The sequence below is a fragment of the Sapajus apella genome, unplaced genomic scaffold, assembly GCF_009761245.1.
Source record: "Sapajus apella isolate SASKATOON/1434 unplaced genomic scaffold, GSC_monkey_1.0 scaffold95, whole genome shotgun sequence".
Classification (NCBI taxonomy): Eukaryota; Metazoa; Chordata; class Mammalia; order Primates; family Cebidae; genus Sapajus; species Sapajus apella.
This window is the reverse complement of record NW_022437035.1, coordinates 6870501-6883528: the sequence shown is the minus strand read 5'-3', so window position 1 is coordinate 6883528 and position 13028 is coordinate 6870501. Positions and strand designations below refer to the sequence as shown.

Sequence of the window (13028 nt, the reverse complement as noted above, 5' to 3'; positions counted from 1 at the left end):
TAATCCCAGCGCTTTGGGAGGCTGAGGCGGGCAGATCATGAGGTCAAGAGATCGAGACCATCTTGGCCAATATGGTGAAACCCCATCTCTACTAAAAATACAAAAATTAGCCGAACGTGGTGGCGCCCACCTGTAGTCCCAGCTACTTGGGAGGCTAAGGCAGGAGAATCGCTCAAACCCAGGAGGCGGAGGTTGCAGTGAGCTGAGATTGCCCCCTGGCACTCTAGCTTGGCAACATAGCAAGACTCTGTCGCAAAAAAAAAAAAAAATCTTGTAACTTTTACCTTGAAACTCTAGTCATGGGATAGTACTACAAACTCACCAGTTTACAAAAGATGGTTGGGTCCAGATTATTTCTGAAAAAACTGGGACTGGTTTACAAGGCTAAACTTTATTTGTCCCAGTAGGTAATCTAATGGCGGCTGTGAACCAAAATTTTGGGTAGTTTCCATGGCAGTTTGATTTTTAAGACCTATCTTCTTTTTTTTTTTTTTTTTTTTTTTTAAGTTTTAAATGGGGCCAAGCATTGTGGCTCATGCTTGCAATCCCAGCACTTTGGGAGGCTCAGACAGGAGAACTGCTTGAGCCCAGAAGTTCGAAACCAGTCTGGGCAACATAGCAAGACCCCAGACACACAGACACACACACACACACACACACACACACACACACACACCATACACTTGAAAAAACAATAAGCTTAGGGTTATTATTATTATTACTATTTCTTGAGACGGTGTTCCACTCTTGTTGTCCAGGCTGGAGTGCAATGGCGCGATCTTGGCTCACCACAACCTCTGCCTCTGGGGTTCAAGTGATTCTCCTGCCTTGGTCTCCAGAGTAACTGGGATTACAGGCATGCACCACCATGTCCAGCTAATTTCTTTTTTTTTTTTTTTTTTTTTTTCAAGACGGGGTTTCACCATGTTGGTCAGCCTGGTCTTGAACTCCCGACCTCAGGTGATCTGCCCGCCTCGGCCTCCCAGAGTGCTGGGATTACAGGCGTGAGCTACCACGCCCGGCACATCCAGCTAATTTCATATTTTTAGTAGAGACAGGTTTTCTCCATGTTGGTCAGGCTAGTCCCAAACTCCCAACTTGGGGTGATCCACCTGCCTCAGCCTCCCAAAAGGCTGGAATTATAGGTGTTAGCCACCCCACCTTGCAGGGTTACATTTTTAATGCTTACATTTTAGCTAGAACCTGGCTGAACTATACAGAAAAATAAAATCTCCAGGTAGCCTTGGATTAGTAACATTGTAAAGAGTTTTATCTCAACACTAGTAGAAAAGTCAACAGATTTAAAGCAGGTAGAAAGGGAATAAAGAACTTAGAAGACTCTATATGTTAACTCTATAATTGCAGGTTAACCATTTGAGCTCTGAATTTTCCTAGATGTAATTTGCCCATCAGTTTAAAAATGTGCCCAAAGCCGGGCCATAATATGTAGTCAGCTACAGTAAAAAAAAAAAAAAAAAAAAAAAAAACTGCAAAGCTAGCATGCCTTTGAACTTACCTTGTAGTTTTTAAACATGTAAGCTGCCAGGGTTCTTGGAGGTAGTTGGCTAGAGACTGTCCCGTTAGAACTAAGCCCCTCTAATGTCCAGGGCTCACGCCTGTAATCCCAGCACTTTGGGAAGCCGAGGTGGTTGAATCACCTGAGGTCAGGAGTTTGAGGCCAGCCTGACCAACATGGTAAAACCCCATCTCTACTAAATACAAAAAATTAGCCAGGCATGGTGGCACATGCCTGTAGTCCCAGCTACTTGGGAGGTTGAGGCAGGAGAGTAACTTGAACCCAGGAGGCAGAGGTTGCCGTGAGCCAAGATTGGGCCATCGCACTCCAGCCTGGGCAACAAGAGCAAAACTCTATCTAAAAAAAAAAAAAAAAAGAACTAAGCCCTGCCCTATAATTGCACTTCCCTCACCCAGGTGAGGGTACTCTCAGCATAAGCACCCTCACAAAACCTTATGGACCAGCTGAGTCTGAGCTGATTACCCCTCCAGCACCACCCTTAAGCCCAGGGTCCACAAAATTCCCTCCATGGTCTGAATGGAAGAAATCACGAAGGCCCCCTTTAAACTCAGGGCTGACAAAGACATTCCTTCCAGGGTCTGGATACAACGAACTGGAACCAGGCACTGGGAAGGAGCTAGGAAGGACTGGGCAGGCCCCTGCCAATGCAGGGCTGACAGGGAAGGTCCCCTCCGGGGTCCACCAATGGAGGGAACCAGCTGGGAAGAAATAAAGCCTCTCCAAGATCTTTTTTTTTTTTTTTTTTGAGACGGAGTCTCACTCTGTCACCCAGGCTGGAGTGCAGTGGTGCAATCTTGGCTCACTGCAACCTCCGCCTCCCTGGTTCAAGCAATTCTCCTGCCCCAGCCTCCCGAGTAGCTAAGACTACAGGCACCTGCTACCACGCCCAGATAATTTTTTGTATTTTTAGTACAGATGTGGTTTCACCATATTGGCCAGGCTGGTCTTGAACTCCTGACCTCATGATCCGCCCACCTCGGTCTCCCAAAGTGCTGGGACTACAGGCGTGAGTCACTGTGCCAGCCAAGACAGAGTCTTGCTCTGTTGCCCAGGTTGGAGTGCAGTGGTGCGATCTCAGCTCACTGCAACCTCCGCCTCCCAGGTTTAAGCAATTCTCCTGCCTCAGCCTCCAGACTAGCTGGGATTACAGGTGAATACCACCACGCCCAGCTAATTTTTACATTTTTAGTAGAGATGGGGTTTCACCATGTTGGTCAGGCTGGTCTTCCTAACCTAGTGATCCACCCGCCTCAGCCTCCCAAAGTGCCAAGATTACAGGTGTGACCCGCCCTGCCTGGCCTCATTTCAACTGTGTAATTGCTGGGTTTTAAATTTTAGCTTTAAGGTAGATGATGCAAGTCACATAGTTCAAAACAAGTATTCACAGTGCTAAACGTCTGTCTCTACATATGTGAGTTCTAGGACCACGGCCTTGGGCAAGGTCACATTCACAAGAGCCTCAAATTTAAACTTTTGAGGTCATGTCCAAACGAAATTTGGAATTTGGAAAAAAGAAGAAAAGATTTTAAAAAAATTTTTTAAATTGCATCTAGTGCCAGACCGTACCACCTCAAGGTGGTGTGACTATTTGTATAAATCTTGGAAGTACTCTTTGAGGAACACTTACAGAATTTACGTGTACAAATTAAAAACTTGAATATGTTGAATGTACATTTTATTTATTTATTTATTTTTGAGATGAAGTCTAGCTCTGTCGCCCAGGGTGGAGTGCCGTGGCAAGATCTCGACTCACTGCAACCTCCGCCTCCTGGGTTCAAGCGGTTCCCCTGCCTCAGCTTCTCGAGTAGCTGAGTTTACGGGCGGGTGCCACCACGCCTGACTAATTTTTGTATTTTTAGTAGAGACAGGGTTTCACCACGTTGGCCAGGCTGGTCTCGAACTCCTGACTTCAGGTGATGCGCCCACTTCGACCTCCCAAAGTGCTAGGATTACAGGCATGAGCCACTGCTCTCGGCCTTGAATGTGTTTTAAATATGCCACGAGTCCACTACTAAGGCTCAGAAAATATAAGTGGCCTCTTGGGTGTCTATACCTCCGCGAGGAAAAATGTCTTCCTTTTCTCTATTTTATCCGCTTCACAGCAAATGAACTAAAGAGAACCCGAAGGCGGTGCGGAACCAAGCGCAGCCTCACCTCGCGCCGCGGGAGCCGCTTCCCAGCCGCGCCAGCCAAGTTCTGACAACGCTTAGCAACCGTTACCTTCCCATGACGCATCACGGAGGGTGTTGCCCCTCTGCATCCCAGAAGGCACTGCGCTGTCTCTAAGCCTTCCGCCTCTCTCCGTCCCATCATGCAACGAGGCTCACAGTCAAGGACCGTCATCAGGAAGATTACATAAATGCCTGTATATCCGTGTTTGTTTTAACATTTAAATCGGTTGTAGTTGATTAGAATAGGAAAAGATCTGGAAAGAATAGTCTCAGTGTTTTTTTTTCAGTGTATAGTTTTAAGTTTCGAGGAGAAAATCCCCATCTTTCCCTGGACTTTTACAGGCATCTCATTGGGCAGCTCGCGCAAACCGACATTGTTGTTGGGGGGGGTCCTTGGCAGGGCACGTACGGGAGGAAGTGGCGCTATCTGTCCGCGCGGCCCTAGTCTGCTGGTCAACGTGGAGCGATGGGAGGCCTTGAGAAGAAGAAGGTGAGTGGGAAAGACGGTGCATTCCTGAGGGGTGGGGTGCGGGGGCGGCGGACCATGGGGGTCGGCCCTTTTCCCGGGCTCCGCCTCTCGTGGAGACTGGAAAGACAGGATCAATGCGACGGCAGTCAGCTGCGAGAAGGGGTCCGAGGATGGGCAAGGATGGCAGTCCTCGTTTAGTGAAATCCGAGAACGAACTGTAGAGTTCTTTCTGTGGAGAGGACTGTGAAAAAGAGTTGAACTTAACAAGCTTGTTAAGTAGCCGAGCTGTGGCATGACTATTTACCAAAAGGCTGATAAACATTACGTAGCGTTCACCGTTGTTGCACTGTCACATTATTTGGTTAGTGTTGTCTTGGAAGTTCTCTTTTTCAGCTGAAATGGGAAAGATCAGAACGTCTTGGATGGGTTCTGGGGCATGGGAGTGCTTAGCAAGGGAGCCTGACAGGGAAACCAAGTGCCAAGACCTGTAGGCAGGAAAGGCATGCCGTGTGTAAGGAGTTGGAAGTACATCAGGATGATTCGGATGTAAACCAAGAAAAGAATGGCATCTGGTAAGATTGGGGTAGGATAAGTATTGTATCGTGCAAGGTCTATAAGCTTGGATTTTATTCTAAGTGCAGTAAGAATCAACTAAAGGAAAAGTAACACGATCACAGTTTTTCAGGGAGTTTTTATGGCTGTATGGAGAATCGGCTCAGTGAGATGAAAGACTGGGAAGGGAATGGAAATGAGGAAGATATAGTTGGCTTAAGTGCTTCTTTCAGAGTGAAAGTTTCGATTGCCAGTGTTTTTAACCCAACAAACTATTGAGTATCCAGTGCTAAGACAGAAAACCTACCCTTGAATCGCAGATGTCGATAAGTAACAAAATCGTTACAATTTTTTTTTCTTTTTTGAGATGGAATCTCACTCTATCACCAGGCTGGAGTACACTGCAGCCTCCACCTCCTGTGTTCAAGCAATTCTCCTGGCTCAGCCTCCCCAGTAGCTGGGACTAACAGGCCCAGCTAATTTTTGTATTTTTAGTAGAGATGGTGTTTCACCATGTTGGTCAGGCTGGTCTCGATCTGTTGACCTTGTGATACGCCTGCCTCAGCCTCCCAAAGTGCTGGGATTACAGGCCTGAGCCACCGCACCCGGCCTACAATTTTTAAAAGCTGGGTTTCAGAGCCAGAATCAACAAAGATGATTCTTTGTTGTGGGAAGGATTGCCCTGTGTGTAGTTGGATATTTGGCACCATCCCTGATCCTCTACCTACTGGATGCCAGTAGCACCCAGCAACCAAAAATGTCTCCAAACATTGCTGAATTCTCCTCCTCCCAGCACATACCCAGGGTGTAAAGTAACCTCATTGAGAACTATTTATTTCTTTAACATTCAAAAGGGTAAGCATGGTGACAGAGGTAAGTGTAGCATAGGGCAATTGAAAACACTATAAATGAAAACTCAACTTCTTAAGGCAGCCTGAAACTCGTCTTTATATTTCCAGGACTTGGCATGGGCCTGATACCCAATAGATAATGAACGAATGTCTAAAGGAAAGAATGAATGAAGGGTATGTTTCGTGACTATGATGTTATTAGTAAACGTAACCCCAGGAGACTAACAGGTTTGTCTCTTTAGAGCTGAACCTAGCCAAAGAGGCCCCTGCTGTCTTAGCCCAGAGATTTTGTTTGGAAAGGACAAGCTTGTTAGCTGGCAGGGTATCTGTTGCAGTACACTGCTCATCTCTGTCTAGGGATACAGAGGTGTGAGGGATACGGAGATGTGGGTATGAGGCAGCATCTTAGCACCACAGGCATCCAGATGGTTACATAAGACAATATGCTGCTTGGGGGCAAGGAGAGACCAGGCGTTTTGTCTTTATTGCCTTCATAGCATCTAGCTTAGTGCTTTGAACATGATAGAGGACCTTTTATTTCCTGTTAAATGAATGAATGAATGAATGAATGAGGAAGGGGAGAAGCTGTATGGCTTAGAACATGCTTTTTCAGCCAGGGTAATATCACCTTCAAAGGAGCAAAATTGGTTGAGGGGCAGTATCTTAGATATTACAATGGTTGTGGGCCCCCTGAGGACCACATTACATAGACAGACCTGCAGTATATCTCTGGTATTAACATTTTCTGCAGCTGTGGGGAAGAAAGGGTTATGGGTGAGGGAGGAAGGGAGTGTCTAATAAGTCTCCTGGGGTGGTGAAGAGGTTATAATGAAGAAAAGTAGAGTAAAAGATTAGGAACACCGGCTTAGCTATTAGGCACTCAGGCACTGGACTCAGACCTGAGTTTGAATACCAGCCCCAACTCTTTTTTTTTTTTTTTTTTTTTTTGATGGGGTTTCACCATGTTGGTCAGGCTGGTCTTGAACTCCCGACCTCAGGTGATCCACCTGCCTTGGCCTCCAAAGTACTTGGATTACAGGCGTGAGCCACCATGGCCGGCCCCAGCCCCAACTCTTAAAAAGCTGTGTACTTGGCCAGGTGCTCACGCCTGTAATCCCAGCACTTTGGGAGTCCAAGGTGGGCAGATCACCTGAGGTCGGGAGTTCAAGACCAGCCTGAACAATATGGAGAAACCCCAGCTGTACTAAAAATATGAAGTTAGCCGGGTGTGGTGGTGCATTCCTGTAATCCCAGCTACTCAGGAGGCTGAGGCAGGAGAATCACTTGAACCTGGGACACTGAGGTTTTGGTGAGCCCAGTTTGCACCATTACACTCCAGCCTGGGCAACAAGAGTGAAACTCCGTCTCCAAAAAAAAAAAAAAAAAAACCCAAGGAAACAAACAAACAAAATAAGCTCTGTGCTTTTTAAGAGTTACACAGGTTTATTTTATGAGTCTGTTTTCTCCTATATGAAATGGGGGTTCTGACAGCACCTATATCACAGGGTTGTAGACATTAAATGAAATGTGTGAAAATCACTGGTTGTAATGGCCAACATTCAAAGCTAGTGCTAAGCACTTGGCACAGTCCCCATCCATAGCAGCCTCACAGTCCTCAACATCATGCAAATGTATGTGTTCCCTATTCTGACAGCTGCAGGTATGACACAGGAGAGCTCATCCAGTCAGGTCAGCTCCTTCCCTGCAGCATTTCCTCTCCCAGATTCATCTCAGCCACTTATCCAGAGTGATAGTTGCCTCTGGAACTAGGCATGCCCAGAGTTTGATGTTAGTCACTGCAATCATTGCTAATGGAGAATTGTTTTTTTCCTCTCCAAGTATGAACGAGGCTCAGCCACCAACTACATCACCCGGAACAAAGCCCGGAAGAAGCTCCAGCTGAGCCTGGCTGACTTTAGGTGAGCTTGGAGAGAAAGGGAATATAGAGGGACCTCGGGAAGCCCGGGCAGTGCAATTGTACAGAAAAAACTCAGCTGTATCCCTGTCTCACCTGAGTTGCCATTCCCGTTCTGGAATTCTGGTATTCCTTCTCTTTCTCACCTGCCCTTGCTTTAGTGAGTTGTGTTTGCCAGGTGTGGTCCAACGGGAAATGGAGGAGAACTGAACTGGATCGTCAGGATGAGCCAGCCAGCCAGGCTGGGCTGGCTGTATGCCATCCATCCCTCCCTTCTGGCAGAAGAGACCCCGATCCTGCAGCTAGGGCTTCTCATTCCTTATAGAGTCAAAATCAGACTTCACTGTGGCCTGTGGGCCCTGGCATCTGCCCTGGCCTCCACAGCTCACCTAGCCCACTTTTTTTTTTAGTTTTGATAATTTTTTTTTCTTGTGAGGTGGAGTCTTACTCTGTTACCCAGGCTGGAGTGCAATAGGGTTATCTCAGCTTACTGCAACCTCCACCTCCCAGGTTCAACCAATTCTCCTGCCTCAGCCTCCCAAGTAGCTGGAATTACAGGCGCTGACTACCATGCCTGGCTAATTTTTTGTATTTTTTTTTTTCAGTAGAGATGGGGTTTCACCACGTTGGCCAGGCTGGTCTTGTACTCCTGACCTCAGGTGATCCGCCCGCCTCAGCCTTCCAAAGCGCTGGGATTACAGGCGTGAGCCACCGTGCCTGGCCACCTGGCCCACTTTTATTCCTTCAAACACACCCAGCTCTTTGCAGCCTTCTGGAATTTGTCTCTCTTCTTAGAATGCTTCCTTCTTCTTTATGGTGAAATGTTGTTATCTCAGCAAGGCCTTTTTCAACTCCCCCAGCAGAAAAGGGTACCTTCCTGTTGATCCCTGTCAATATCCTATTTGTTTCTTTTCTGGTGTTTGACTCTCAAGTCATCCTTTTGTTTTGGTTGGGGAATTTGTGATTGTCAGACTAGTATGTGAGGTCTCTAAGGACAGAGATCCCATGTTTCCATTTACTGTTGTTTTCCAGGCCCAGCTGAGGCCAGTGTCCCCCACCCTTACTGATATAACTGACATATGGCTTCTGTCTTGCAGGCGGCTGTGCATTCTGAAGGGCATTTATCCCCATGAACCCAAACACAAGAAGAAGGTTAACAAGGGTTCTACAGCGGCCCGAACTTTTTACCTTATCAAAGACATCAGGTTTCTCCTCCATGAACCCATCGTCAACAAGTTCCGGGAATACAAGGTGAGGCCTGGGCTCTAGGGTCTGACAGGTCCTCATCGCAGCTCTGTAACCCACTAACTACCTGTGACCTTGGGCAGATTGCCTGTCCTCTCTGAGTAAGCCTATACAGAGGAGGAAGTCATTCTACCTTAAGGGGATGTCATGAGGATTAACCGAGATTACAGACAGGCAAACTCCGTTTTATTGTGCTTTGCTCTGTGAGTTTTGCAGATATTTTGTTTTTTGCAAATTGAAGTTTTCAGGTGAAAGGAAGAGTTTCACCTGTCTCTTTTTAAATCAAAAGCTAGAAATCATTAAACTTTATGAGCAAAGCATGTCAAAAGCCAAGATAGGCCAAAAGCCAGGCCTCTTGCACCAAAAATGTAGCCAAGTTGTGAAAGCAAATGAAAAGTTCTTCAAGGAAATTAAAAGTGCTACTCCAGTGAAGACACGAGTCATAAGAAAGCTAATCAGCCTTATTGCTCATATGGTGAAAGTTTTGGAGATCTGGATGGAAGATCAAACCGGCCACAGCGTTCCCTTAAGCGAAAGCCTGATTCAGAGCAAGCCCCTAACTCTCTTCGTTTCTTGGGAGGCTGAGAGGGATGCGGAAGCTGTAGAAGAAAAGTTGAAAGTTGGCAGAGGTTGGTTCATGAGGTTTAAGGAAAGAAACTGTGTCCATTACATCAAAGTGCAAGGTGATGCAGCAGGTTATCCGGAAGATCCAGCTAAGATCATTGATGAAGTGGCTACACTAACCAAAAAGATTTTAGTATAGATAAATAGTCTTCTGTTGGAAGAAGATACCATCTAGGACTTTCATAACTAGAGAGGAGAAGTCAATGCCTGGCTTCAAAGCTTCAGAGAACAGGCCGACTCTCTTGTTAGGGGTTAATGTAGCTGGTAACTTTAAGTTGAAGCCAATACTCAAATATGGCAAAAATCCTAGGGCCCTTAAGAACGATGCTAAATCTGCTCTGTCTCTGGTCTGTAAATGGAACAGCGAAGCCTAGATTTCAGCACATCTGTTAACATCATGGTTTACTGCATTTTTTTTTTTTTTTTTTTTTTTTTTGAGACAGAGTCTAGCTCTTCTTGGCCAGGCTGGAGCACAGTAGCACAATCTCAGCTCACTGCAACCTCCACCTCCTGGGTGCAGGCGTTTCTCCTGCCTCAGCCTCCCAAGTAGCTAGGATTACAAGCATGCGCCACCACACCCAGCCAATTTTGTATCTTTAGTAGAGACGGGGTTTCTCCATGTTGGTCAGGCTGGTCTCGAACTTCTGACCTCAGGTGATCCACCTGTGTCCACCTCCCAAAGTGCTGGGATTACAGGTGTGAACCACAGGTGTGAACCTGTGGTTTACTGAATATTTTAAGCCTACTGTTGAGACCTGCTGCTCAGAGATAAAGATTACTTTCAAAACATTACAGCTCATTGAAAATGTACCTGGTCACCCAAGAGCTGTGATGTACAAGGAGATTAATGTTGTTTACGGGCCTGCACTACAGCACCCATTCTGCAGCCCAAAGATTAAGGAATAATTTTGACTTTATTTTTCTTGAGGTAGAGTTTTTTTGTTGTTGTTTGTTTTTGAGACACAGTCTCACTCTGTTGCCCAGGCTGGAGTGCAGTGGTGAGATCTCAGCTCACCGCAGCCTCCACCTCCTGGGTTCAAGCAGTTCTCTGCCTCTGCCTCCTGAGTAGCTGGGGTTACAGGTGTCCTGCCCGGCTAATTTTTTGTATTTTTGGCAGAGACAGGGTTTCACCATTTTGGCCAGGCTGGTCTTGAACTCCTGACCTCGTGATCCACTTACCTCAGCTTCCCAAAATGCTTAGATTATAGGCGTGAGCCACCATGCCCGGCCTTTTTAACTTTTAAGTTCAGTGGTACATGTATTGGTTTGTTACATAGGTAAACTTGTGTCTTAGGGGTTCGTTGCACGGATTATTTCATCACCCAGTATTAAGCCCAGTATCTATTCGTTATTTTTCCTGATCCTCTCCCTCCTCCCACCCTCCACCTTCCATCCTCCAATAGGCCCCAGTGTTTGTTCTCCTCTTTGTGTCTATGTGTTCTCATCATTTAGCTCCCACTTATAAGTGAAAACATGCGATATTTGGTTTTCTGTCCCTGTGTGCGTTTGCTAAGGATGATGGCCTCCAGCTCCATCCATGTCCCTGCAAAGGACATAATCTCGGTTTGTTTTTATGGCTGCACAACAAGCTTTTCATTCCACAAATGGAAATCACTAATTACTCAGTTACCATGGGGAGAGCAGAAACCTATTTATTTATTTATTTTTGAGACAGTTTCACTCTTGTCGCCCAGGCTGGAGTGCAGTGGTGAGCCTGGGCCAAACCCACGCTTAGTTGACTGTAGCCTCCGCCTCCCAAGTTCATGAGATTATCCTGTCTCAGCCTCCCGAGTAGCTGGGATTATGGGCACCTACCACCACACTCAGCAAATTTTTTTATTTTTTAGTAAGGATGGGGTTTCACCTTGTTGGCCTGGCTGGTCTCGAACTCATGACCTCAGGTGATCCTCCCAAAGTGCCGGGATTACAAGTGTGAGCCACTGTGCCCGGCCAGAAACCTAATTTATACCAAATGCATTTATACCAAATGCAAGGAATTGAAAGTAGACTGCTGCTACTGAAGCCTTTGACTGCAGACCCTTGGCTGGGAGAAGTGGAGAGGACTGGGCAGCAGCTGAGGCTGGACCTGGTTTGCTGCTGAGTTTTGCATCTCATAAGCTCCCGGGGTTGAACGTGGACCTGTAGTAGGAGATGGCTATGGCAGAGCTGCTGCTCATAATCCCAGCAGAGACAGGCTTTGAGCCTCGGGCACGGCAGGCTGAGCCTCAAAAGAAGTACTTGGAGGGAAGAGGCCAGTTAGTTTGGAGGACCTGGCCCCAAAACAGGCCTCAGCTGCACTTTTTTGGGTGGCTCAGTGCGACACACAGACCCATAGCTTGTTTTATGTCAACACAGAATGATGCTGAGAACGGGGACCAGCCCTTCTCATCCTGTCCGTGGTAGGTCCCTTGGCATCTGTTCTCAGCTGAAAAATAGAGCTACTTTGCTGTGCCATCCTCCCATGTAAATGTGTGGAGTTGGGACACCTGTGCATCGTCAAGAGGCGAGCGTGGTCTGACTCTGCTGGTGCTCCTTGGAGTTGGCTCTCTTGTACATCCTGGGCAGAGGGGTTGGTGACACAGGCACATAGCCATGGCCAGCTTCAGGCGGCGTGAGAGTCCTGCCCTGCGTTTCTGTCTTCCCTGGAAGTTGTCCAGGAGCCCTGAGCTTCAGTGTCGGCGGTCTTTTATTTCCTTCCAGGTGTTCGTCCGGAAGCTCCGGAAGGCCTATGGGAAGAGCGAGTGGAATACCGTAGAGCGTCTAAAGGACAATAAGCCCAACTACAAACTTGACCACATCATCAAGGAACGGTGAGCGGGCTGTCCTCAGAACGCCGCTGTGCCTTCACTAAATGCTGGTCTCTGCCGTAGCACTAGCAGTACAGTAGGGAACAGGACCAATACCCTGCTCAAAAAGCTTGCATCTTTTTGAAGGACACAGACCAAAAACAAAGCTAACCAATTACTAGAATGATTATAAGGTCTGTAGTTACAGGCTTGTCACAGGGGTCTTTGAGGGGGGACTTCTGAGCCAGTGGAAGCACAATCCAGGCAGAGGCCGTGGCAAGTGCAAAGGCCCTGTGGTGGGAGAGTCCCGGGGCCCCATGGCTGCACATTGGGTACCTGGTAAGACGCGGGAGACATGGCGACACACCTCTGGCCTGAACTGTCCCTTGCCCAGTCTTCTCAGACGTCCCCCTCATTCACTGGATAAATCAGCAATTTTTTTCTTTTTTTCTTTTTTCTTTTTTTTTTTTTTTTTAGAAAGCGTCTTGCTCTGTTTCCCACCTTGGAGTTCAGTGATGGGATCTTGGCTCACTGCAACTTCCACCTCCCAGGTTCAAACAATTCTCCTGCCTCAGCCTCCTGAGTAGCTGGAATTAACCACCACCACACCTAGCTAATTTTTGTATTTTTAGTAGAGACAGGGTTTCACTGTGTTGGCTAGGCTGGCCTCACGTGGTCCACCCACTTCGGCCTCCCAAAATGCGCGGATTATAAGTATGAGCCACCGCACCCGGCCTAAATAGCAATTCTTTTTTTTTTTTTTTTTCCTTAGTAGAGAAGGAGTTTCTCCGTGTTGGTCAGGCTGGTCTCAAACTCTCAACCTCAGGTGATCCGCCCACCTGGGCCTCCCAAAGTGCTGGGATTACAGGTGTGAGCCT

At 47.1% G+C, this 13028-nt stretch overlaps 1 protein-coding gene across 3 annotated transcripts in view; it reads left to right on the top strand.

The window, feature by feature from the left end:
* The first annotated feature begins 4079 nt into the window (after positions 1–4079).
* The window catches only part of PES1 (pescadillo ribosomal biogenesis factor 1), a 19648-nt gene continuing 10699 nt past the window's right edge, over positions 4080–13028 (top strand). Inside the window, exons 1-4 of one of the 3 annotated variants that reach the window (XM_032256899.1) lie at positions 4080–4198; positions 7420–7499; positions 8593–8746; positions 12065–12174. In XM_032256899.1, the coding sequence (XP_032112790.1) occupies positions 4175–4198; positions 7420–7499; positions 8593–8746; positions 12065–12174 (368 nt within the window). In that variant the 5' untranslated portion in view covers positions 4080–4174. The remainder of the gene's footprint in view (positions 4199–7419; positions 7500–8592; positions 8747–12064; positions 12175–13028) is intronic. The other 2 variants (XM_032256898.1, XM_032256900.1) reach the window with 2 other exon arrangements.